This window comes from Eleutherodactylus coqui, chromosome 2 (genome assembly GCF_035609145.1).
Source record: "Eleutherodactylus coqui strain aEleCoq1 chromosome 2, aEleCoq1.hap1, whole genome shotgun sequence".
In the NCBI taxonomy this organism is placed as follows: domain Eukaryota; kingdom Metazoa; phylum Chordata; class Amphibia; order Anura; family Eleutherodactylidae; genus Eleutherodactylus; species Eleutherodactylus coqui.
This window is the reverse complement of record NC_089838.1, coordinates 136,798,710-136,825,351: the sequence shown is the minus strand read 5'-3', so window position 1 is coordinate 136,825,351 and position 26,642 is coordinate 136,798,710. Positions and strand designations below refer to the sequence as shown.

Below are 26,642 nucleotides of genomic sequence, written 5' to 3'. Positions count from 1 at the left end.
ACCAACACGGTTACTGTTAAGGTACATATAACCACGGACACGTGGAGAGGACACGTAGTGCCTCAAAAACATCCCCCTCCTCCTCCAACAGGGAAAACATTCTTGGCAAATGCCTTTGCATTGGTTCGTCTGGTGGCAGTCCAAGAATTTCACCTTTACCGACACTACAAGAGAGCCCCCCCACCATCCCCCCGCCACGGCCCACTTAATCCTGGCCACATTCCGAAAACCAACAAAATAAAACCGCGCTACTAGGTCCGCAGTCACCACCACATTACCACCAACGCGGTTACTGTTAAGGTGCATATAACCACGGACACGTGGAGAGGACACGTAGTGCCTCAAAAACATCCCCCCGCCACGGCCCACTTAATCCTGGCCACATTCCGAAAACCAACAAAATAAAACCGCGCTACTAGGTCCGCAGTCACCACCACATTACCACCAACGCGGTTACTGTTAAGGTACATATTACCAGTCTGACTGGGGCATGCAGACACCTTGACAGAATGAATAGTGTGTGGCACATAGGTTCCCCATTGCTATGCCCACGTGTGCAGCTCCTGATGGCGGTGGCACAGGATTCTATTTCTCATTGCTTCTGTACAGCATTGTGGGCTATCGCCCCGCCCCTTTTAAAGAGGGTCGCTGCCTAGCCGTGCCAACCCCTCTGCAGTGTGTGCCTGCGGTTCCTCCTCATGGCAGACGCACTTCTAAATAGACATGAGGGTGGTGTGGCATGAGGGCAGCTGAAGGCTGCGCAGGGACACTTTGGTGTGCGCTGTGGGGGGGAGGGGGGGCGGTTGGGCAGCATGTAACCCAGGAGAAGTGGCAGTGGAGTGTCATGCAGGCAGTGATTGTGCTTTGTTGGAGGTAGTGTGGTGCTTAGCTAAGGTATGCCATGCTAATGAGGGCTTTTCAGAAGTAAAAATTTTTGGGAGGGGGGGGGGGCCCACTCTTGCCGCTATTGTGGCTTAATAGTGGGACCTGTGAACTTGAGATGCAGCCCAACACGTAGCCCCTCGCCTGCCCTATCCGTTGCTGTGTCGTTCCCATCACTTTCTTGAATTGCCCAGATTTTCACACATGAAAACCTTAGCGAGCATCGACGAAATACAAAAATGCTCGGGTCGCCCATTGACTTCAATGGGGTTCGTTATTCGAAACGAACCCTCGAGCATCGCGAAAAGTTCGTTCCGAGTAACGAGCACCCGAGCATTTTGGTGCTCGCTCATCTCTAGTTATTAACTGATAAAAGCCCAAAGACTGGACAATTTCACAGTCAGAGCTTGTGTCTATAAGTTGAATATTATACTTTGTGCCATAATTGACATAGGCAGGATGTATTTAAGCACTACTAATAACAAGATCTAGGGACAAACAGAGCTAGCTCCTTTTTTAGGACCCCAGGGATGATTTTCTTTATACAGTTAGGCCTCGTGTCAACTTGTACACATGGATTTCACTGCGGTGAAATCTGTGCATGCCCGCAGCCATGGAGAGGGAAAATACATTATACTTACCTCTCTGAACGCTGCGGGGCTCACCTCTGTGCAGGCCTGATCTTCTTTCTTCTGGCCAGCGGATGTGCTCGGCATGCCGACAGCATACCACGCACAATCGGCGTGCACACTATTAAAAAAAACAAAACTTCTGCTCCCCCTCATATCTGCGGTCAGCGCAAAAACAGCTGAGGCTGTGCCGTGCATACGGACGGTTTCCATAGGCTTCAATGGAAGCTGCGAGAGCTGTCCATGTGGCAGATCCGCAGGAAATGGAGCATGTGGCGATTTCTTCCCGTGCATGTGACCCGCACGCTGGGAAGAAATCCCATCCGCATGCTTTTTGCTGCCCTACAGATGCTAATGCATCCCTATGGGCAGTAAGATGCACAGATCTCCAGTGCGGGGGCCACTCACCTCCCTTCAGCTACCGGGGCTCAGCCGCGTCTTCTCCGTGTTGTCCCCGGCTCTGTAGTCCTGATCTATCAGCTTAGCCAATCACAGGCAGCTTTCACCTATCATTCATTCGGCGATAGCTGCCCGTGATTGGCTGAGCGCCTCAGCCAATCACAATCAGCTCTTTCAGCAGGCGGGGCTGCGACTGTGCCACAGCAGCTGAAGGGAGGTGAGTATCGATTTTTTTTTACACTATTTTTCATGTTTTTTCAGGGAAGGGCTTATATTTAAAGCCCTTCCTTGAAATCCAATTACTGGAGGATCCTCTATCACAGCTGTCATGTGTGACAGCTGCGGTAGGGAATTGAAGAATTCCTCTGCTGCATCTGTCACAGATGTGGTAGATGTCGCAGCAGGCTATTCTTTTTACTAGCGGGGGTGAAGGAAACATCTGCCGCATGCAATCAGATGTAACCCATATGTAACGAAAAGGGAAATATAGGCAAATCTTTTTTTTTTCTTAATGCTATGAACTGTTTGTAGGTTGTCCAGTATCATGCTGTTTGTCTAACAGATCATTCCTGTGCATCAGCCGTGCGTTGTCTTACAGCTCACACCTGTTTGGATGAATAGTGGCAAGCTACAATACCAAATGCAGTCAAAGGACAAGAGTGCCAATGTTTCCAGGAACAAAAACATCTGATGCTCTTTTCTTATGGTGGATAACCCATTTACGATTGGGGGGTCTACTAATTTTAGTAAAAAAATAAAATAATGGGTCACATGAAAATAAAGGCCCATTTAGACACAACGATTATCGCTCAAAATTCCCTCAAAAGCCGTCTTTTGAGCAATAATCGTTGTGTCTATCTGCACTGACATTGTGCAGTTTTCGTTAAGCAGTCGCTGATGGTTGTCTTTCAGCGTGCTGAAAGACAACGATGAGCCTTATCAGGAGTTTACAACGGAATACAGCTGATACTATCGTTTTAGCTGTATCCCGCTTCCTGAACACAGACGGGGCATGAAAAACACAGCAGTCCAGCTGTGTTCTGCATACCCTGCTCGGAGCGCTTGGCTGTATAACAGCTACAGCCGGGCGCTTCGAGCTGAGAACAGCTGGATGCAGAAGAAAAGCGGCCCACTTGTCTTCTGCATCCCCTGCTCGGAGCGCGAAGTGATCGCTCAACATTTGGGCGATCACCTTGCGCTTAAAGGCACACAACGATTATCACTCAAAAGTCGCTCAAAAGAGATCTTTTGAGTGATAATCGTTGTGTCTAGATGGGCCTTAACACTTTTCAAAGACTAAATAAGACATGTAATTAGGTCCAAATCGCACCAAATTCATTACATTATATTAAGGGCAACGTACAACATACTTGACACAGTTATATGACTGTATGACTGTTTTACACGTATGGCAGTCAGTAATAAACCAGGTAACTATTATGAGTTGTTTAGCCATGCACCTATCATGCATCCTTCTTTCAAGCCTGCCGCGCATGTCATAAAACAATATAAAAAGTTTTGAAAAAATATTTTATGCCGTTTATATCATTTCCTTATCACACATTACACTACATCACAAGCTCATTTAATATGATAAATGTGCAAACCTAATGTTGTGTCTGGTATGAATAGTTAGAATGACTGGATGCCCAAAAATGTAGTCAAACTGGTAGGCAGGTGATCTGGGTCTATCCAGACTAACAAAGAATACTTCAGCAAAGAGTAGTGAGGAGCTGAGAAATTGGCAAGCTATATACCAGAACCACCCAAATTGAACTAGTTCCATAAGTGGAGCACATGTTTCGAAAAGCATGACCCCACTGTGGAAGAGAGACCATGAACCAGTCCAAAGTGTATGGTGAGACGCTAAACACTAAATCACAGAGACTTAAAGGGGTTGTCCCGCGGCAGCAAGTGGGTCTATACACTTCTGTATGGCCATATTAATGCACTTTGTAATATACATTGTGCATTAATTATGAGCCATACAGAAGTTATAAAAAGTTTTATACTTACCTGCTCCGTTGCTAGCGTCCTCGTCTCCATGGTGCCGACTAATTTTCGCCCTCCGATGGCCAAATTAGCCGCGCTTGCGCAGTCCAGGTCTTCTCCTGTTCTCTATGGGGCTCCGTGTAGCTCCGTGTAGCTCCGCCCCGTCACGTGCCGATTCCAGCCAATCAGGAGGCTGGAATCGGCAGTGGACCGCACAGAAGAGCTGCGGTCCACGGAGGCAGAGGATCCCGGCGGCCATCTTCACAGGTAAGTATAGAAGTCACCGGAGCGCGGGGATTAAGGTAAGCGCTCCGGTGAGCTTTCTGTACGTCCCTGCATCGGGGTTGTCTCGCGCCGAACGGGGGGGGGGGTTGAAAAAAAAAAAAACCCGTTTCGGCGCGGGACAACCCCTTTAAAGAAGCTAAGTACTTAGCTAACTGTAACCAAACAACTAAACACAGGAGCTCTGCAACACACAATGTACTGGCACAGCGAGGGTCAGTACACAGGGCATATAACCAGCAACCCTTGTACCAAGCGGCCAGTTTAAATACCTTTACATGGAAACTGACTAGGCTGAAAGATAACCCAGCCAGCCTATCAGCACTGACACCACAGAAAGATGTTACCCCCTTGATGTCCAGCACATGTACCACCTGGTGCATCCCATGGTCCAGGGCTTCTATGCTGACATCATCCCAGTCCCGTCACTGCAACCTGGAAGTCATGGTGCTGTCAGCGCTGCAACATCTAAGTGACAATGCTGTTGCTTAGGATATATTCACATGGTGTAGTTGAGATGAGGTTAAAACTGCATCAAAAACCACGTGCATTTTTGCTATAGTTTGCTATGCTTTTTGATGCGGTTGCATCAAAAAGCACGTAAACAGGAAGGCTGTTTTTATCCTGTGGATTTTGGTGCACTGTGTGGAGATATGATTAAAGAGGACCTATCACCTAAATTTAAGTATCACTTTCATTTTAAATCTCAGTTAACTCACCCAAAATTAAAGTTTTACTCATTGTGACACAGCAAAAACATTTAAAAATGAACCCTATAACACTGCATAAATCCTCAAAAAGTTGAGATTTCAAAAAAGTCAGCCAGCCGCTTCTAAGTTTTGTCCTCTCCAACAGGCCATCGGCCTCCCACCAACCCCTTGGTATCAAAGAGTCTGAGAACACAATTTATCACTTTCTGATTAAAAGCACACTAGTTACTGATTTAGCCCTTTCCAATCCAATTTGTATTCTGCTTTTCCTAGGGGGCTTACTCTTTTTATGCTGATATACAACGGCGCTATCTGCTGGCTAAAGCCAGTACTGCATGAGGTGACACGCTGGATAGGCTCCGACAGCAGAGAGGCTGACAATATACAGTAGGAGGACGGACGTCTTCCAACATCGGAGCTGTACAGCCTTAAATCATAATGTCTTCAGATGTCAGACAGTGGATTAGAAAGGGTTAATAGAGCACTAATAGATCGATGAGTCTTAATAGAGGATAACTTTCTTTCTTGTCTCAACCCCTTTAACCTTGCTGACCTTTTAGATAAATGCACCCAGAAACTCCAAATATACACTATATAACCAGCTTTACTCTCTGAAACACAGACACAGAAGTCATCTCTTGAAATGCAGCACACAGAGGTATGGACAATGATGCTCCATAGCATCACCAACACTCTGGTAAAAGCTGGCCAAAAAATCTCTAGGACCAGGGGCGTAACTATAGAGGATGCAGGGGATGAGGTTGCACCCGGGCCCAAGAGCCTTAGGGGGCCCATAAGGCCTCTCTTCTCCATATAGGGAGCCCAGTACTATGAATAAAGCATTATAGCTGGGGGCCCTGCTACAGGTTTTGCATTGGGGCCCGGGAGCTTCAAGTTATGCCACTGTCTAGGACGTTACATTTGTGCAGACTAACTAACTAGATGGATGATAGTTTGCAAATTTTGTTTTCTTAGTAAACTGTCTGTTTACTAAGAATGGAGGTGGGCGGTGAGAGAACACTTCCCAACACGCTCCGCCGTCATGCTGACAGCGCTGTGAGCGATGCCAACAATGCTAACTCCTATGTAACAGGACAGGAGTCAATATCACTGAGATGAGCTGTTGGGCATCATCTGCATGACAGATCGTCTCTGTCATATATTGGTCATTATCTACATGTAGGTGTTCACCTTTCAGTGTAATCCTGCCTGTAATGTCAGCAAGATGACCGCTGCAAAGCTTTCTCTACAGATCAGGAACTGGCAGACTAGTATTAGGCTCTTTGGTCAGTCTGACAACTGCAGGATTTTAGGATTTTTCAATAATATAGATTATGATTATAGATGAGCGAGTATACTCGCTAAGGGCAATTGCTCGAGTGAGCACTGCCTTTAGCGGGTATCTCCCCGCTCGAGACTGCAGGTTCGGGTGCCGGCAGCGGGCACGGAGCTGCGGGGGAGAGCGGGGCGGAACAGAGGGGAGATCTCTTTCTCCCTCTCTCCCCCCCGCTCCCTCCTGCTGACAGCCGCTACTCACTGCCCCCCCGCGCCGGCACCCGAACCTGCAGTCTCGAGCGGGGGAGATACTCGCTAAAGGCAATGCTCGCTCGAGCAATTGCCCTTAGAGAGTATACTCGCTCATCTCTAATTATAATCAAAAAGTTTTGAAAACATACGAAAAAAATTTGTTGAACACAAAAATATGATTTATATTTAAATAAACATCTTTTTCTGATGATACATTTTCTTTAAGACCCTGACATTTTTACTACAGTGGCTGACAAGAAGAGTACCCTGTTACATAAGAGGAAGTTGTATAATTTGGGGTTTTAACAGCGAAGTGATATATTTTACACAACTACAAATGATTCATAAATATTTCAGAATCTGGAATTGAAGAATACAACAAAGTCTACTGTGCAATATTGTTGATATTCTAAAATATATTTGCTGAGGTGTGAGATGATAAACGTATCGGGTGACCCGTGTCCCGGCAGTCCGTGAACTGTGCAGCGCACTCTAAGGAGGACACATCGCCATTCATATTTTCCTAACACTCTGCAATAAGCCCGTTAATCAGTATCTGTGTATATGAACCACAAGTAATACCATGTGGATGGAACACGTAGAGAACATAATCGCAACCTTTGTGCTTTACAATTCATTCTGAGAAAGTGTTTCCACCTGATGGGAAGGGTCATATGAAATTCACAAGTGTGTGGGAGTACGGGAGGGACTGAGAAGCTGAATGAAAGATTAGAGTTAACTCTTTCCTCTGCACACAGGTGAATATAACTTCCACCTACTTGGTGGGGCCAGGTGATTTCTAAAAAACAATTTACAGTGTTTGCTTTAGTTAGACCCGACTGTAATTCATGTGTAGGAAGATTATTTTAGTATTTACGAGAATTGCTCTTCTATCTAACAGTTCCACTCTTTGCCCCTGCTCCGGTTGGATGCATGCTGTTCTATGTATTTCTATGTATTTAAGTGAATGCCAGAAATATTTATCTTGGGCTCTTCAATATATCCTTTTCTTTATTTTGAAGAAAAATGTTCTGCAGGGACAACATGAGGCCGATAAGATATGGACCAAAGAAGGATTTTACACTATTGTTATTTTCCTCAGCACATTTGTCATAATCGTCACATGTCTCATGGTGAGTACATTTATTTATCCTCAATATTGTAGTCATCAAGGTAGCTCTAATGCACAATATGTACCGGTATTTCAAATTCAGGTTCTGCACATGACAGTTACTATATTTGTGCTCTTATTGGTATATTAAGTTGATTTTAGACCTACTATGCATGATTTTACATACCTGGAACCAGTAAATCGTATGATAATAAGCAGAAATAAGTTTTGTATTGTACTTCTAGAATATAATAGGCCCATTTTTGACGTGCAGAAAAGTGGAAAGAAACATAATCGTGTGGACAAACCTGTTTTGTGACAACTATGCATCGTATGCTTTTTAGTTATAAGAATTCAAAACCTATGTGAATGTAGTGGTAGGATTAATGTAACGAAAATCCTGAAAATTCAGTGATTTACTAATTAAAATCACTTATAACCCATATCAGTGAGCAGGTGAGTCCTCATATATAAGAAATGTAGTTGTTATAGTATAATGAAGAATATCCCAGGCTTTATCCATCATTATGCATTGAAAAACTTGTCGTTTGCTCTGTCTGTGTTCTTCTCTATACGGTATTTGATCCTGACCAGAAAGTACATTGCGTGACCTGCAACCTTTGTACAGCTAGACATATTCATACTTTTCTACAGAAAATTTGTCATTATTAGAGATGAGCGAGCGTACTCGCTAAGGCAAACTACTTGAGCGAGTAGTGCCTTATACGAGTACCTGCCCGCTTGTCTCAAAAGATTCGGGTGCCGGCGGGGGGCAGGGAGCGAGATCTCTCTTTCACTCTCTCCCCCCGCTCGCCCCTGCTCACTCCCGCAACTCAGCGCTCTCCCCTTAATCTTCTGAGACGAGCGGGCAGGTACTCGCATAAGACACTACTCGCTCGAGTAGTTTGCCTTAGCTAGTACGCTCCCTCATCTCTAGTCATTATTTAATTACTTCTGTAAAAAATCATCAACTGTAAATAACCAGTTTAAGGAAAATACAGTTAATAAAGAATATGGGTTCTAAGTAACATTTCACATAGTTACACTCGTCTTCCTTACAGCAGCCCAGACAAGTTTCTTTAGACTCGTGGTTGGCACAAGCTGAGCACCTAGAAAAATTGTACAGACTTGTGCTCATATTTTTCATCCAAACTTTCGTCTTTTCATTTGACTGACACTTTTGAACAGTTAAATACTAGAACATATGTGCTATAGGGATATATTTATATTAACAAAAGCAGCCATAAGGAGGGATATGAGGAAAGCATCCATCTTCTGCTGTCCGTGTACAAGCTATGAGGTTTAAATAGGAATACAATGCCAGAAATTGTTTAAAAAGAAAATCTGAAAAAGCCTTTTTTCAGGATAACTCAAAGTCAAATTGTAAGGATTCAGATCAGATAATTGGTAAAGTATTCCCAATACTCTAACCAAACACCTAACAGTCTAAGGGGACTAGGCAGTTGTAGGAAATTTTTCAGCGACCTAATCAATACATTCAGATGGCTATGTTGTTTCCAAAGCAATTCCATACTCGTAAAAAAAAAATCAAGCACCTTGAAGGAGTTGTCAGAATCAAATGATGCAATATCAGAGCAAAAGGATAATTTATTGCAGAAAACTGAACACTTGAAGGGAGGCTCTAGTACCCTGTTGGACCGCCTCTAGCTTGGCTATAAGATGTGATATGGGTGGGCATGGAGATTCTAGTACCCTGTTGGGCCACCTCTAGCTTGAATACAAGGTGTGATACGAGTGGCATGGAGGCTCTATTATGCTGTTGTACAGCCTCTAGCTTGGATACAAAATGTGATTTGGGTGGGCATGGAGGTTTTAGTTCCCTGTTGGGCTGCCCCTAGATTGGATACAAGATGTAATACAGGCCAGCATGGAGGCTCTAATACCCTGTTGTACCGCCTCTAGCTTGGATACAAGATGTGATACAGGCGGGCATGGAGGCTCTAATACCCTGTTGGTCCGCCTCTAGCTTGGATACAAGATGTTATACAGGCCGGCATGGAGGCTCTAGTAGCCCATTGTACCATCTTTAGCTTGGATACAAGATATGATACGCGCGGACATGGAGGCTGTAGTACCCTGTTGGGCCGCCTTTAGTTTGGAGACAAGATGTGATACGTGACGGCATGGAGGCTCTTGTACCCCATTGTACCGCCTCTAGCTTGGATACAAGATGTGATACATGTGGGCATGGAGCCTCCAGTACCCTGTTGGGCCACCTCTAGCTTGGATACAAGATGTAACATAGGCAGACATGGAGGCTGTAGTACCCTGTTGGGCTGCTTCTAGCTTGGATACAAGATTTGATACAGGCTGGCATGAAGGCTGTAGTACCTCATTATACCACCTCTAGCTCGGATATAAGATGTGATATGAGCAGGCATGAAGGCTCTAGTACCCTCTTGGGCCACCTCTAGCTTGGATACAAGATGTGATACAGGCGGGCATGGAGCAATACAGGTTCCATATGGTATCCTGTGACATATTGGTCTATATTTAGTGTAACTGAGCCTCTAGATCATGCAAACTCGTAGGCTGTCGAAGTTGTATGGGACCATCTAATGGCTATAAATCTGGCGACTGGGCAGGCCGAGCATTATCCTGCTGGAAAATCCTCTTGGAAGCCCTACCATGAGAGGCAACACATGTAGCTGAACATATTGCTAAGCTGTCATTGTCCCTCATAATACTACTAGTGGTGAACAACTGTCATATGTGATTGCCCCTAGATCATCTCACCAGCAGTGAGGCAAGTATGACATTCCACAACAAAGGCAGGATTGAGGCGCTCATCCCTAGGTCTCCAGACATCAACACAGCCGTTGTCAGTGCCTGAACTAAACCTGGATTCATTGCTGAAAATAACCCAGTTCCACTTCATAGCAGTCCAATTTCGTCATTCATGACAACGATAAGTGAGTGTAAAAGGCAGTACACATATTGGGTGTCGTGAAATCATATGTCCTTCAGCCAGGTGCCAGGACATGGTTCCGTAAGGGTTAAAATTCTAAGTGCAACACCAATCGGGCCCACCCCACTTTCCCCGTTGCCGGCCGTAAGAAGAGACACCACACACAGGAGTCTGGTCTAGCTCCTCACACGGGAGAAAAAACTGCGCACTTTATTACAGATTACATGAGATCTTATACCCTCTGCCCTCTCACCACTAGGGGGTGATGGGCTCATAACCATATATGGGCAGTCCGGATTTCCGGACTGAGACAGTGAGGCGCCTCTGGCTTATACAGAAAATCACGTATTCAATTAACTCCAGTGCAAAGAATTACCCACACAATTCTAAGAAGTCCGGCCTAAGACAGTGAAAATTATGTACATTTGAACATCTTGATATCTTGTTTCTGGGCTTCTGGGAAATCGGCCAAGTACATGCGTCCTTGCGTCTGGTTCGGTATCTTCTCTGAATTTCTAGAACATCTTCTTGCAAAGCCTTGCAAAACCTTGGGATATCTGATTTAAGGCGACGTATTAAGTTTTTTTCATTTGGAATTGAATAAAACTTGCATATAGGTATAAAAGCATAAAAAACACATATGGCAATATATATATATACCCTCACAAACCCCCCTAAAAAACTTAATATGGAGATCAAGCATCAGACCTTGCACTTTTCCTCGGTCGTCTCTCCCTTGCGTCAGGGTTTCTCCACTGCCCGTAAGTCCCTACTCCTAAAAGGGAAGGGATCCCTACCTAACCTCAGAAGGAGGCCATGGATTCCCTGGGCTTATTTCCGGGCCTCCATACCCTCTATCTGTACAAGTTAACACCCCACAGGGTGTGCCCTCGCCGGAACCTAAGGTCTTCTGCACTTTCCCTAGGCAAATGGGAAGTCCACTGACAGTCCATCTTATGAGACTGAGGCAGACACAGTACTAGTCCATCTCTCCATTCTTCTGGTAACGTATCTGGTTGGCATTATCGGAACTGGCTCTTCATCTTTTTCAAACAAGGGAAACGGTGTCACATTATGCAGTCCCTTACTCATACTCTTTTTGATCAAAGGGATAATACACATACAGGAAATTACATACCCCACCTCTTTCTGCTAAAATCATATCCACGGCCACTCTATTTTGGAACGCCATGGATGCAGTGGGCCCTAACTGGTCAGCTAACCCTTGTAAAGCATCTCTGGTGTAGTTTACAAACCTCTGCTGATTGTAATAGATATAATTCATCTAATCTACATTATTATTAACAGTGACAATAGCAAATAAGGACTCAAAACCTGCTTTAACCTGATCTCTAGAATTAAATTCATCTGGCACCCCCTTGGCACTCCTATTACATCTATGTATACATGTGGGTCAAGTTACCACCTGGAGTGTCAATGTCTCTCCTAGCACGATGCGGTGTTGGATTCTCACCCTCAGTGTAGGCTTATTGCACATTTCATTATATTAATTTGTTCTGAAACAGGGGCTAGTGTACAGTAGTCAAAGGTGTGTGTTAGAGGAATTGTACCACATTATAGCATGTAAAGGATATGCAGGATCATTAGTTTTTTCAGTGCGAAGTGTGGATCCAAGTGGGCTTTCCTTCAAGCTTGACTGCAGTTGGGTGAACAACATCTGGTAGGGACATTCAAACAGGGTTTCTCGCTCAAACTTTTTTACATAGACCCTGTCACCTGGTTTCAGATTGTGACACTCATCTGTAGGACCTGGGAGAAAAGCAGAGACTACAGAATGCATTACTAACAATTCCTTGGAGAGGCTCATGACAAAATTAACAAGAAAATCATTCCCCAAACTCTGCTACTGTGGCATGTATCCTCCTGGAAAAAAGAAAAACTAATAAAAGACACTCAATTCAAAATTTACCCATTTTCTTCATTGCCTTTTATATCTACTTTCCCCCTACTCCGTGGACGGTAGGGTGTGTGAAAAGCCTGGAATATACCCAAAGCAGACATGATGTGTTACATTATTTCACCTGTGAACTGTGTACCTTTGTTTGACTCAATCACTTCCGGTACCCCGTATCTGCGGATTAACTCATTCATGAGCTTCTGTGCGGTTACCTGCTTATTTACTTTGGTAACAGGGTAGGTCTCCAACCTGAAAAGAAATCAACAACAAGCACATATTCATGCTTCCCAACAAGTAGGAGCTGAGTGTAGCCAATTTGCAATCCCTGAAATGGGTAGAGTGGTCTAGGCAAGTGTGATGTGGCAAATTTTACTTCTGCCCTGTTGCTTACGGCAAAGATCATGCAAAACTGGACAAATGATGCAGCAGCTACAGAAAACCAAGGAGCCACCCGTCCTTGTTCAAGCGTCGACATCATTACTGCTTTAAGAGGTGCGTCTTTTCGTGCGTCAGCTGGGCCATCATGGGGCACAGGGACTATGGTAAGCAAGTTCTGTTGACTGTTCACCATACGCCGTCCCTTTTTAGTCCATTTGTAGTTTTAGTCAAAGTTCAAAGTTATAATCAAAGTCCAAGTTCATATCAAAGTCCAAGATTTTTATCAAAGTCCAAGATTTTTATCAAAGTCCAAGATTTTTATCAAAGTCCAAGATTTTTATCAAAGTCCAAGATTTTTATCAAAGTCCAAGTTTAGTCAAATTCTTCTTTTCTTCTGTCTTCCATGGCTTGAGGGCCGCTGCTTTTGCTGTGTGGTCTGTGATGGCGTTGCCTCTTGTTTCTCCGGTGTAGGAATTGGTGTGAGCTTTCCACCTTGTCAGGTAGAAGTAGGGTCTCCATGAGACTGCACCGCTGCAACATTTTTAATTGGCTGTCCTGCTGTGGTAAAAAAACTGTCTGGCCTTCCATGTTGGGCCGTAATCATGAGCTATGCCAGATGCATACCGGGAGTCAGTGTAAATGTTTGCCGTCTTACCTTCCTCCACTCTACACGCCTCCGTGAGTGCTTTTAATTCCGCTTCTTGTACTGCGACATGCGGAGACATTCTGCTTTTTAGGACATCTTGTTGTGTAACCACCGTATATCCAGTGTGGAGTCGTCAATCACCCTGGGTACCATCTATAAAAAACAACTCAAAATATGCATTATTAACAAGGGCTTTCAGTAACTTTTTTAAAACTTAAATTTTCTTGTTGCATCACTGCTAGACAATCAGGCTGATATTCTATTTCAAAAAGATTAGAACCTTGTTGCAAAAAATTTAAAAATGTAAAAATGACTTGCAAAAAATTTAAAAATGGCTGATTTGCAATACCTAAAATGGCTGATTTGCAATACCTAGATCACCTATGCCTTCTCCTCCCCCCCTTTGAAACAGGGTACGCAATTGGAACAAGAGCACCCGGTTTCAAGGTATTACAACATTGTAAAAAGATTTGATGGAAGCAGATAAGGCCTGTAAGATGTTAGCATCTATAACAGAAACATGAGTTACATCGGGGAAGAATAACCTACAAAACATCTATTCATATTGGAAATGTGATATCCCTTTAAGTGAATTCATTATTAGTCTGTTCCTGCCTGCAATATCTTTATCAAATTTCAGACAGGAGAAAAAAAAACAAAACAAAAAAACTAGCTGCTCAAAATTCTCCCCCCTCCCTTGTGCAGGAGGGATGAAACATTACTACGTACTATTACATCATCTAGCTCCACCCCTTCGATATTGGCACATTGCGTCCGTCTTCTCAACTTAATTTCAGCTTAACCGTCCACACGTCCACATCTCAACCAAGCAAAGTCCCATGCATGGGGTAGGACTTTTACCCCCAGTCAATTTCCACATCACACATTCCACCACAGCCCGAACACGGGTTACTAACTCTCATCCATCCATGCTCTCAAGTCTGCTCCGTCACCCCCCTTGGAGGTGTACCAGTACATGCAGATGCACGGACAAAAAAAAAAAAAAAAGTTTGACAAACATACATACATCAGCTGAAAAACACCGAGGTGAGTGCTATCATAAAGTACATGATTCTATTGAGATGAGATTGTGAATGAGCGCTATTTATGACAAATTATGTGAAAAAGTTTGCTGAGTGACTGAAATATTCTATATTTCTTATCTACTGAAGCTATTATATGCTGTATTAAACGCTGAAGTATTTAGTTTCTGTGACCCTGACTTTGGAGTGAATTCTGAAAGCCCCCACTTTTTCAAAACAAATCTCTTATCTCTCCGCGACTATGAAACACAAACTGAAATAAGTTTTAGCTTAAATTGTTGAAAAAACATTTTGAAATCATAATTAACACATATGCTGGGACCTTGCAACATTCATTTTCAACCCCTGTATAAGTAAGAATATACATTAGAAATTACTATATTTCCCTGCCTACTAAGACAGTATAACTACTAATTAAATTCATTTCAATTCATTGCAAGCAAGCCAAGATATTAACCAAGGATGTTATTGTATTTTCTCTCTCGCTGTTATCTTCCTGACCTTGCAGCTACTTGTCAACAACCTCTTCTCCCCTAAGAGCAAGCTGTTAACTATTTGCACATACAGTATATATATATACACACACATATATCCACCTAGTATGGATTATACATATTATCTATTATCTATCTTGTATTATACACATTTTCATCTCTTTCTTTTTGCCAACAAATCACGTGCATTGTAACATTCTTTATCGACTTGCTTGCTCCTTCAGCACTTCTCTCCCCTACCTAACTGCCAATATAACCTTCAATAGACACTCTCCTGACGCCCTCTTGATCACTTACTGTACTTTTCAACATTTCACTTACGGACACTTTCTTAAACAAATAATGTGTATATACTTAACTTACTCTGACTGTCTCTCTCTCTGCTTCTAGCAAACCTTGATCTTCCAAGGCACCTCTGGGTCCTAAAGACCTCCTCCCAGACACCATTTTGTAATCTGCCGTGCGGGTCGGTGTCACACATTTTCATTAGATTTTTCTTACATTCTACAGATTCATCCACACGGCGGCAGCCCTTGAGGGGCTCTATCTTCTTTAATAAGATCTTACGCATATTACAACAAAAACAACAAAAAATAACACGCTCCATAGAATGCATCCCTCTTAATTTTCAAATTGTCAGCCCCTTATATACCGGCAGACAACCGAGGGTCCCTTCTCCTTATGGAACCAGTCCCATAAAAATGCATCTCTCTGAAATCAAATCGCTAGCCCCATATATAAGGCAAACCGACCGAAAGTCCCTTCTTTCTATGAGACATCTCACAAAATGCATCCCTCTCTGCTAAACCATTAACAACTAACTAAACTAACCTGAGGGTCCCTTCTCTTGTGAGATTAAATGAAAAGTAAGAGAAAAAAAATTCTGCAGATACAACAAACAATCTCCACTATCGCTAAAACGCTAGGGACTTCAAAGTACAAATAAACTACAGACTAGTTTCTGGGTGAGCCATTGGTGCGCATATCACGGTCAGTGGTCCATGACGGCAAACCCGGAGCCCACACGAGTTACCGTGTAGAACTCTTAACCCAACCCGTCCGGTCACAAACCACAGATAGTCAGTCCTGCTGCAAGACTCTCAGCGTAAAACACAACATAAATATATGTTTGTCTTACCTGGAGTTCTAAGTGAGTTGATCAGGCTCGGTTTGCAGTAGGACGCTTCTCAGTAGCGTGGATCCGGGTGAATTGCGCTGTAAGCTCCGATTTTACCGCCCCACGTTGGGCGCCATTTATGAGGGTTAAAATTCTAAGTGCAACACCAATCGGGCCCACCCCACTTTCCCCGTTGCCGGCCGTAAGAAGAGACACCACACACAGGAGTCTGGTCTAGCTCCTCACACGGGAGAAAAAACTGCGCACTTTATTACAGATTACATGAGATCTTATACCCTCTGCCCTCTCACCACTAGGGGGTGATGGGCTCATAACCATATATGGGCAGTCCGGATTTCCGGACTGAGACAGTGAGGCGCCTCTGGCTTATACAGAAAATCACGTATTCAATTAACTCCAGTGCAAAGAATTACCCACACAATTCTAAGAAGTCCGGCCTAAGACAGTGAAAATTATGTACATTTGAACATCTTGATATCTTGTTTCTGGGCTTCTGGGAAATCGGCCAAGTACATGCGTCCTTGCGTCTGGTTCGGTATCTTCTCTGAATTTCTAGAACATCTTCTTGCAAAGCCTTGCAAAACCTTGGGATATCTGATTTAAGGCGACGTATTAAGTTTTTTTCATTTGGAATTGAATAAAACTTGCATATAGGTATAAAAGCATAAAAAACACATATGGCAATATATATATATACCCTCACACAGGGGCCTGTAACAATGGTGTCACCTGTCTCTGGATGGTAGGTAATGAAATAGTTGAAGCTGCTTGTGCTTGTTGGAATTAGATAATCCTCTCTACTGGTGGTATGTCAAGGACATCCTGAGCCTGGTCGTCTTTTGTGTGTGCTCTCATGCATCCACTAGTTTCCCCACTTCCTAACAGTCTAGTCAGAATGGCCCAGGTGGCGGTCAATTCATCGATGCAACTATCCAGCTTCTTGCATTCCATTAATGCTTCCCTTCTCAAACTCTGTTAACTCAGGTTGGGGCAGGCAGAAGAATGATGGTTTCTTCACATCCCTCCTTACTCCTGTTTTTGTTAATATAAATATATCCAATACAATCACGCACACAAAGTTTCATTCAATTCTAACAACTTCTAGGTGCTTGCTTTTTTTTCTACAATGAATGTATATATTAGGAAATTCCTATAAAAGCAATTTGAAAATATGCAGTGAGAGGTGTAAGAAGTGGAGTTGTACTTTAGTAGACTGTAGATGGTTTACATTTGAAAAAGCTATTCTTTCAATTTAAATGGAATCATTATAAATCATTATAAACAAGAAACTCCAGACACTGGATGTGTGATTTCTTAATTTCATACATATGCCTCTGGTGTAAGGAGTTCTCTTACCCCGTTTACTCCCCTCACAGAGTACACTTCCAATATACAATAATCTTGCCTGCTTTCCTTGAATGTGTGATTCCTTTTTATTCATTAATTGTTCTCCATTCTAAATTGTGTACATATGAATTACTTGACTTTGACTTGACTTAGGGATTTGGCTAGAGTGACTAATACTTTGGACTGCTGGCAATAAATCATATGGGAGAAGATTTCAAGTTAAGCATCTATAGCAACTAGAGATGAGCGAGCATACTCGCTAAGGGCAATTACTCGAGAGAGCATTGTCCTTAGCGAGTACCTGCCCGCTCGGAAGAAAAGGTTCGGCTGCCAGCGGCGGGCGGGAATGGCTCTCTCTCCCTCTGTCCCCGCCTCCCCCCTGTTCACTGCCGCAACTCACCTCTCACCCGCATCGGCAGCCGAACCTTTTCTTCCGAGTGGACAGGTACTCGCTAAGTAATCAGTGACTATAACATGTAAAATTGTTACACTTAAGAAAGGTATCCAGGCCCCTCTTAAACTCTTTTAGTTGAGTTTGCCATCACCACCTTCTCAGCAGAGAGTACCATAGTCTCACTGCTCTTATAGTAAAGAACCCCCTTCTATGTCGGTGTAGAAACCTTCTTTTCTCTAGACATAGAGGATGCCCCCTTATTACAGTCACAGTCCTGGGTATATATAGATGATGGGAGAGATCTCTGTATTGTCCCCTGATATATGTAAACATAGTTATTAGGACGTCCCTCAGCTGTCTTTTTTCTAAACTAAATGACCACAATTTTGATAACCTCTCTGGGTATTGTAGTCCATCCATTCCAATTATTACATTAGTTGCCCGCTTTTGAACCTGCTCAAGCTCTGAAATGTCTTTCTTGAGTACCATTGCCCAAAGGATCTGTTATTATGTGCCATAAAGGAGGCAGGGGAAGATCATAATGCACCATAATAAATTCATTACAGATTCTGCAGAGACAGAATGTTACCATTCGGCAGTTGCTGGTCCTCTCGGGGCAGTGGTGTGTGGGGTCCTGCGGTCGGGGCACGTCCCCCCGGCTTGTTGTTCGGCTGACTGGGGCACGGGTGCCTGGTTGGCATGGTGCTGGGGACGTGCGCACCTGTGAGTGCAGCTGCCATGCACAAGCTCCCTTTTAGTATCTTCTGTTGGGTGTTGGCTGTCTCCCTCTCTCCGCCCCTGGGCGGAGGCTTTTGTTTAAAGGTCAGGCAGAGACTTGCAATCACTGCCAGTTATTGGTTTCCCTCAGTGTGCTAGCTAGTCTGCCTCTGTTGGTCTCCTGCTTCTGTCATCTTGTTTGCTTTACTTTGCTATTATCTGCCAGGTTTTTTCATCTGCCTCAGTTCTGCTTGGTATTGTTTGTGTTGGTTATTTAATCTGCCTTTTCTGTCGGTATTCTACCTTTCCATCTAGGTACGTCAGCGTCCCTTTTCGGTCCCTAGTTAGAGTAGGGACCGCCGCCCAGTTGCCGGCCTGAGGTTAGCCAGGAGTGGAGGCAAGCAGGCAGGGACAGAGGTTGTGGATGACATCTAGGGCACCTGGTCTGGCGTATCACGGGTAGTATACCGTAACACAGAAGCTATGAAATCACTGTGACACCCTAACACATACGAAGTCATTTAAATACTACTGATAATTTAAAAAAAATGCTTTAAATCATCTTATTTCTTATCGTTTTTCCAATCTTATCAACAAGGCAGTTTGCAGGCACCATATCTGAATTATGTTTGGGAAATAACACTACAGCTTGTTAAGCTGCCCCTCTCAGAACTTACAGTCCTTGTTTCTACTGTTCTTTCGCCCCTTCCCCAATTTCACAACTATTATAAAAGTTCTGACTCTCTAATTGTTGAGAAACTAAAGTTCCAAAAACCATGATGTCCATATCAGGGAAAATGCTCTTTAACATGTTGTAAAAAGAGAATTCATGGGCCGCCTGTCATATGCCCCAAGAAAAACAAGTCACTGCTGCTGCTTAGCAGTCCCCAGAATTCCCGTTCATTCACGTGGGACCAAGTGGCCACATCCTTAGCATTTTGATATGTTAAGTGTCATGGCACTGATGTGGCCAAGTAGTCCAGCATATCTTATATAATGAGTGGAATGCTTAGTTTGCATAAAAGGACAGAACCTTGCAATGCCCAAATGAGTTCAGAAGAAGAGACACTCCACTGGTGCAGAATTAAAGTTACATTTCAAGTTGACTTTCTAAAAAAACTTAATGGACTTCTATTACCAGGGCAGAATTCTGGTCCTATTGATGAATTCCTTTTTAAACTTACTTTACTTTAGGACATAACTTTGGGAGGAACACCATTTAAATGACAAGATATGTCAGTGGATATTGGTGGGATCCATTCAAAAAATGGATCCAGCATACAGTGGGTTTCTTGGCTCTGTTATGAACAGATGCCACGATGCTTATGTGAATGCAGTACATATGTGAAATATTGTGCGGTCTAAGAGAACAGGACAAGATCTTATATAAATGTGTTTTAGAAGCAGAGCGGAGCTTTAATTGTATTCAAAGCTCTTTTTCTGCAGTACAGTAAATCAATTACGTTTGGAGAGACATATTCAGCAATGTAAGTGAAGTTTAATATCCTTATTGTCGCTAATTAAAGCAGAATATGAAGCAGGATGCCAGTCTGCATACTAGAATATATATTGTGACAGATGCACTGACAGAAGTCAATGCAACAATACTGTATTTACCCAGGTGTAAAAACAGAACAGCTTGAAATGCTTCTCCTCCGCCCCTCCTTTCAGCAGATGAGTTGTGTCATGTACTGTAAACCTATACATTTGCTCTACCTGAAAGCCAGGCTAGACGTTAAACAGCAATGTCACGATGAGATGTGTGTCACCAGATTAAGTGACAAAACAAACCTTGAACTCCATCTCTTCATCCTCTATCTGTAAAATAAAGAATCACTTTGATTTAAATATTTGATAACTTAAATAAATGTGTCAAATCTGTATATTTTACCAAGATCTATATCTTTTCACTTATTACTTATATTGAAGCTTCTGAAATGTTTTCATTTTTGCTATGAATGTGTTCTTTCAGTTGCATTTCTTCCAAGGACTGACGTACATGAATTCATGAGTTATCCACTTATTTTTTTATATTCATCTCTTTATGAGTTATCTTGGGCTAACTGTCCAGTTCTGGGCACCCCAATTTAAAAAAAGACATAGACAAACTGGAACAAGTTCAGAGAAGAGTTACCAAGATGGTGAGCGGTCTGCAAATCATGTCCTATGAGGAACGGTTGAAGGATCTGGGAATGTTTAGCCTGCAAAATAGAAAGCTGAGAGGAGACTTAATAGCTGTCTACAAATATCTGAAGGGCTGTCACAGTGTAGGGGGATGAGCCCTGTTCTTATTTGTACAAGGAAAGACCAGAAGCAATGGGATGAAACTGAAAGGGAAGAGACTCAAATTAGATATTAGAAAAACATTCTGACAGTGAGAGTGATCAATGAGTGGGACAGTTTACCACAGGAGGTGGTGAGTTCTCCTTTAATGGAAGTGTTCAAACAAAGGCTAGACAAATATTTGTCTGGGATGACTTAGTGATCCTGCACTGAGCAGGGGGTTGGACCCGATGACCCTGGAGGTCCCTTCTAGAGATGAACGAGCACCCAAATGCTCGGGTCCGCGTTATTCAAGTCGAGCTTTTCGTAAAATTCGAGAGCTCTACTCGAGTAACGAACCCGATTGACTACAATGGGAGACTCGAGCATTTTTGTATACGGGAGGCCGGGTCCCGAGCTTTTTTTTTTCTTGGTTTGTGTGTTCTCTCTCTCTCTCTCGCTCTTTCTATCTCTCTCTCCCCTGCCTGCCAGACAAAAAATTTGCCAATGACGCGCGCTGCGTCGCAGCAGGGAGGGGCCAAAACAGGCACATCACAGCGGGAAGGAGCCAAAAACTTGGACAAGGTCGAACACGATTTGATGCTCGTTCGAGTAACGCGCACCATCGAGTACGCTAATACTCGAATGAGCATCAAGCTCGGCAGAGTATGTTCGCTCAACTCTAGTCCCTTCCAACTCTACCATTCTATGATTTTAACAGATGCTGAATTTTAAAGAAAAGGTGTATTATTACATATCTTTTGACATGTCACTTAAAGACATGTAATAAGAGGACCTCTCTGGGGCATCTATTTCTTGCTCAGAAATTGATAGCAGTGTGGTGGGATTGTCTATTGATGCCATATCTTTTAGGATGGGCTATTACTGTTTGATTAGTGTAGGTTGGACTCTGGACCACTGGACCACTGCTGTCACTTTCCCAGTTTAGCCCTGCTCAGCCCTCTTCATTTGAATAGGACTAAGCTTGCTATCAGGACTGCCACACATACATGGATGTCACCTTGCCTTAATACATAATACACAATAATCCCCGGGGCTGAACCCTCACATTTCATACATAAAGATAGAACATCAGTAGAAAATCACAGATAACCCCCAGCAATTTGTGCAGTGGGGAAGAACACCACAAATGATATCTTCTGACAGGCATTAAGTAATTCTCATATATTGCGATAAAAAGTAATCAAAATACAGAAAGATTAGATTTTCACTAAGCAAATAATTAAATGCTGCAGTGATTCTTTTATAATAGATAGGAGAGTGTCTGTCATAATGGGAGGTTATATTTTAAAGGCATTGGATAATAGGATAGGTGATAAAAGTCTGACTGGTGGGGATCTTACCACTGAGACCCCCAGCAACCCCAAGAATGGGGGCCCTGTGCCCCCCCTCCTCTTCACTTTGGGCTCGCTGCACCCCCCTGCAGGGAGGAGCAGATTGAATGAAGTCGTGGAGAGTCAAGTACAAGTGCTTGGCTATTTCTGTCAGCCCCATTAAAATGAACGGAGTAGAGCCTCACATGCGCTTCCATTACAGCATTGCCCTCCTCACTCTCCTTTTGAGCTGCTACAAAGCTTTGAATGACCGGTATGGTGGTCTCCTGATTGGATACTGATGTGCAGCAAAACTAAAAATGTTCTTTACAAAGGTGGTACTTTAATAGGTATGTTCAGATTCATGGGTTTATCAATGGTGTCAGCCGCTGCCCAAACATTATAGCCCATGGAAAGTTCTAAACCATTCAGAATGAAGATCTCTTTCCCACTTGGATTGCTTTTGTTAGCAATTTGGCTTCATAATATGGAAAATAACCTTACGCTATGTTATTTTTTGCAATAAGCATGCACTTAAGTTATATAAATTGTACCTCCAGACAGCAACATGTGTTTATGTCTCTTTCGCAACCTAACAAATCAACTCTACAAGAAAGTTTTCAGAAGTTCTACTGCAGGGAACATCTGTGGAAATTTAGAGAAAAACAAAGTATCTGAAAAGGTTAAAGACAGGAGTGTAAAAATAGACCATCCTAAGCTGCATGATGTCTGTAGTTAGAGGATGACTTGGGTGTATTGAATGAACACAGCCATTGCCATGCAGTGGGCGATTGCTTTCAAACAGTTTATAATAAATCCAGTTTGCAAGGCGTACCTTCCACCTACATACACAAGTAAACTAAAAACACTGCACAAAGCACAGCATGCACAGACCTTCTTTACAATATAAGACATTTAGACAATAAGGTTTTTGGACAAAACATTGAATAACAGTATTTTTATTTTAATTGATTAAACCCTTTATGCTTAGTTTAGTGAAGGACAAAAATGTTTAGCTTTGTCCTTCTGACATTTACTGCGTTGGATAAAGGAAGCGGCGCCCATAATTTTAGTGTGAATTTTTAATATTAGCTATTTAGCTATTTTTAGAATATAAAAATACTAGGACTAATAACATAAAAATTGGTGTTTAGGTCAAAGCAATAATTAATAAACTAATAAGCCTACAAGAGATGTGTAAAGTGAAACAACTAGTGCAAATAGTTTTCATAAAAAATAAAAACTAGATAAAAAGTTACTATTGTATATTTACACCTATGTATACATCTACCTGTCTTCATCGTTACATACTACATGTGTTCATATGGGGTAAAATCTTATATGGTCCACTTAAATAAAAGGCTGCGTATACACTTTTAAGATAAACATTGGTTTTCCAATATACGTTTATATATGCGGTATATGTTACGTACAATACATATAGTATTATACTGCACTCTACTGTACCCCACACTTCGTGCATTGTGTAGTATCGTACTTGGTATAGTGGGCTGTCAAAAACAGGGCAAGCCCACGAAGAACTTGATGATGAGTTATTATAGGTTTGTGCATTGTGGAGCTGAGGCACTGTACCACAACACTGGTAGGAGGGGGCAGAGGTGAGTCTATGAGGGGACAAATTTTAGTGCCTGGCAGTGAGTGTATGCTGAAGGACTGGAAAAGGAAGCAAGTAATGGGGCCTGCAAAGAAGTTTTGAGGTGGGACTAAGCTGCAAATAAGGGAGATAGAACAATACCTCTGCAATGCCACCTATTGGAAGGCAGCATTCCTGCAATTCAATGTTAGAATCTTTATACAAGCCTTGTAACAATTACTTGGAAGCAAAGACAGAGTACTAGACATCCAGAAGTGCAAGAGCAGTGCAGCACAGCAAAGTCAGGATAGTTATTGAATGGCAGTTAATGAGCTGATGGAAAGAAAGTATCCTTGAGATCTTGTGGGCTGTAGGAGACTTCAGCCATGGAAGTATGTATACACAGCTGGATTAACAATGTCTGTGTGGGTCTTCAGCCTAGAGAGAGACAGACAAAGGCACAAAGAGAGAGAGAGAGTGAGCGAGTGAGTGACCAGCAGAAAGGGAGAGATCGGCTAGTGAAGTGACCTGTTGTTCCAGTCCTGAAGAATCGGTGAACTTGTAAGTTGAATAGCTAAGCAGGATTTCAGCATATGATGTAGCAGACGGAGTAACCAAAATTTACAAGGCTTATTTTGGAACACTGCAATAACAATAAGCAAAAGAATAATGATGGTTAGGCAATTCAACTTGTACTTTGGAGTGCCTAGGTAATAACTACTGCTAGCTCATATGTAGAAATAGTTAAACTTTGGAAGCAATCTCAAGCAACAGGAATACCTTGTGGATAGCATCAAACACATTCGATCAATATCAGTACTGTACAAAGAAATACAGAATATGCAGTCTCTTTTTGGTTAAAACTCCAATACAGTATATCTTTGCAATGTTTCTCGAAATAACACAATCCATGAACAGGGCTTCGAGCACCCGGAACTCGCACAAAGTTGAGCGTCTGTAATTTTAACCCTATTTTCTGTAGTACGCCTGTTAATAAACTGGTTTTAACCCTCTATTTGGTGTGCACACCTGGCATTTTTTTTTTGAGGTTGGTCTCACTTATAAGTTGCTTGCTGCCAATGAACTCTCCTATCTCCCCACTTTGTGTCTTTACCATTTGTGGTCAGCTATCTCCTGATCAGGATCACAGGGTACTCGTCTGATGGTGTTGTAATCTGTTCTCCCCATCCTTCTTCCAGCCTGGTGCTCAACTCAGCTTGTCTCTTGCAATGCTCTCTCTTTCTACAGACTGTTGCTCCTTGTCCAGTCACTCTCTAGCAGCACCTTCAGTTCACTGCCTATTACTCTATGCTCTCCTAATGGAGCAGCAGAAATTCCTCCTTTTATAAGAGTGTTTTAGCCAATCAATAATCGTCCTCTGCTCATGTTCTGTCCTACTATGACAGAATTTGGAACAATTTTTGACGCAACTGATAGTTCATGGCAATAGTTTAAGCCTTTAGGGAAGCCCCTTACATAACAGGGGGAGAGATGGTCTAAAGGTCTCTGGGGAAATATGCCTGGTTGTTGGGGGGTCTACAGCCCATTCGAATGTCCAGATACAATATTCAGGAGCATAGGATTTTATCCCCCCCACAGACTACACGAGTAGTCTCTTACTGGGGCCAAGAGAACTGTGTTCCACACCACAAATCTTCTAGATGGCTGATGGCTCTTGGCCAAACCTTCTGCATTGCTATGGGTTAAAGAGGCTCTACGTTACCTAGGTGTAGTTTGTGGACTTGCACCAGCTCCTTATATAAGGATGTCTTGGCTTCTCTGAATGTCCTGGGTAGTGCTAGGCCATTTCTTTTTTCAGCAATTACCTCCTGACCTTGCACAGTCACACATGTACTGCGTTAACACTGCAGTGCGATTACTGACCAACATGTGGTCTAGATAGTTTGAGTCCAGAGTCTTTATCAAGGGTTACCACCTCTTTAAAAGTAACACTTTAACTAGAACTTGCACCAACAGCACATCATTCAACTTGAGCAGTATTTCCTTTAATCATAACACTTGACCACTGGGTGCAACTTGCACCACTACTCACAGGCAGAGGGTTCGCTATAAAAACTGTGGTTCTTGTTACTATGTCCCACCAGTACAACCATCTGTAAGTGCATCCCCAAAACTCTTTCAACTTCAGAACATATTTTCTTAGTCTGAGTCTTTATTTCGCCTTTAATAGGCTGTAGGCCAACCAGTTCTAGGTATGATGCTAAACTTTTCGGGGCTAACAAGGTTCGCTAGATACAATATGCATCTGCTGGCTCCGTTGAACAAGAGTCTCACTCAAAGTCACCAGCCTACATAGCTCTCTCTCTTATGAATGAAACCTCTGAGGGCTTTCAGTCTCTCACTTTTTTTCTCCCTCGTTGTCTACACAAAGCGGTAGCTCAGGCTCCACTTGAATCAGACTACCATTGAGCTGATTAATGGTTGACTCGGCCTAGACCTCTGCTCACAATTCAGTAGGTCTTCTTCTCAAGCATGCATCTTACTGCACACACACTTTCATGAAGCACCCAAAACACAAAGTTTCATAGTGCCTTCTGCCGGTGATATACATTGAGAAATAGTTCCAGTGTGTGCCTTCAACAGAACACTCAAATGTTACGTGAATTTTAACTTAACTCCATTGCATCAATTGCATATACAAAGTTTAATTACAGATGCCATAAGCTAGGTTTACTCATCTTCTTGGTATATGTAAAACTTTTTACAGTTGTTTAGTTCTTTTAGCTGCAGATTCTTCACAGACTTTCATTAGCTCCCTACTACTAAAACTGGCCATACATTTCATAAAGCTGTTGGCTGAATGCTCATTCAGCTGACAGCTATTCCTCTTGACCCCCCACACACATACATGCTCATCTCAGCTAAGCATTCATGTGTTCTAAATGGGGAGAGCGG

The 26,642-nt window shown here is 42.8% G+C and overlaps 1 protein-coding gene across 2 annotated transcripts in view; it reads left to right on the top strand.

The window, feature by feature from the left end:
* The window catches only part of PTPRR (protein tyrosine phosphatase receptor type R), a 159,137-nt gene that overhangs the window by 68,567 nt on the left and 63,928 nt on the right, over nucleotides 1-26,642 (top strand). The window contains exons 1-2 of one of the 2 annotated variants that reach the window (XM_066591639.1): nucleotides 7,136-7,179; nucleotides 7,444-7,554. In XM_066591639.1, coding sequence (XP_066447736.1) covers nucleotides 7,552-7,554 — 3 coding nt within the window. In that variant the 5' untranslated portion in view covers nucleotides 7,136-7,179; nucleotides 7,444-7,551. Of the gene's footprint in view, nucleotides 1-7,135; nucleotides 7,180-7,443; nucleotides 7,555-26,642 lie in introns of those variants that run through there. The other variant, XM_066591638.1, reaches the window with a different exon arrangement.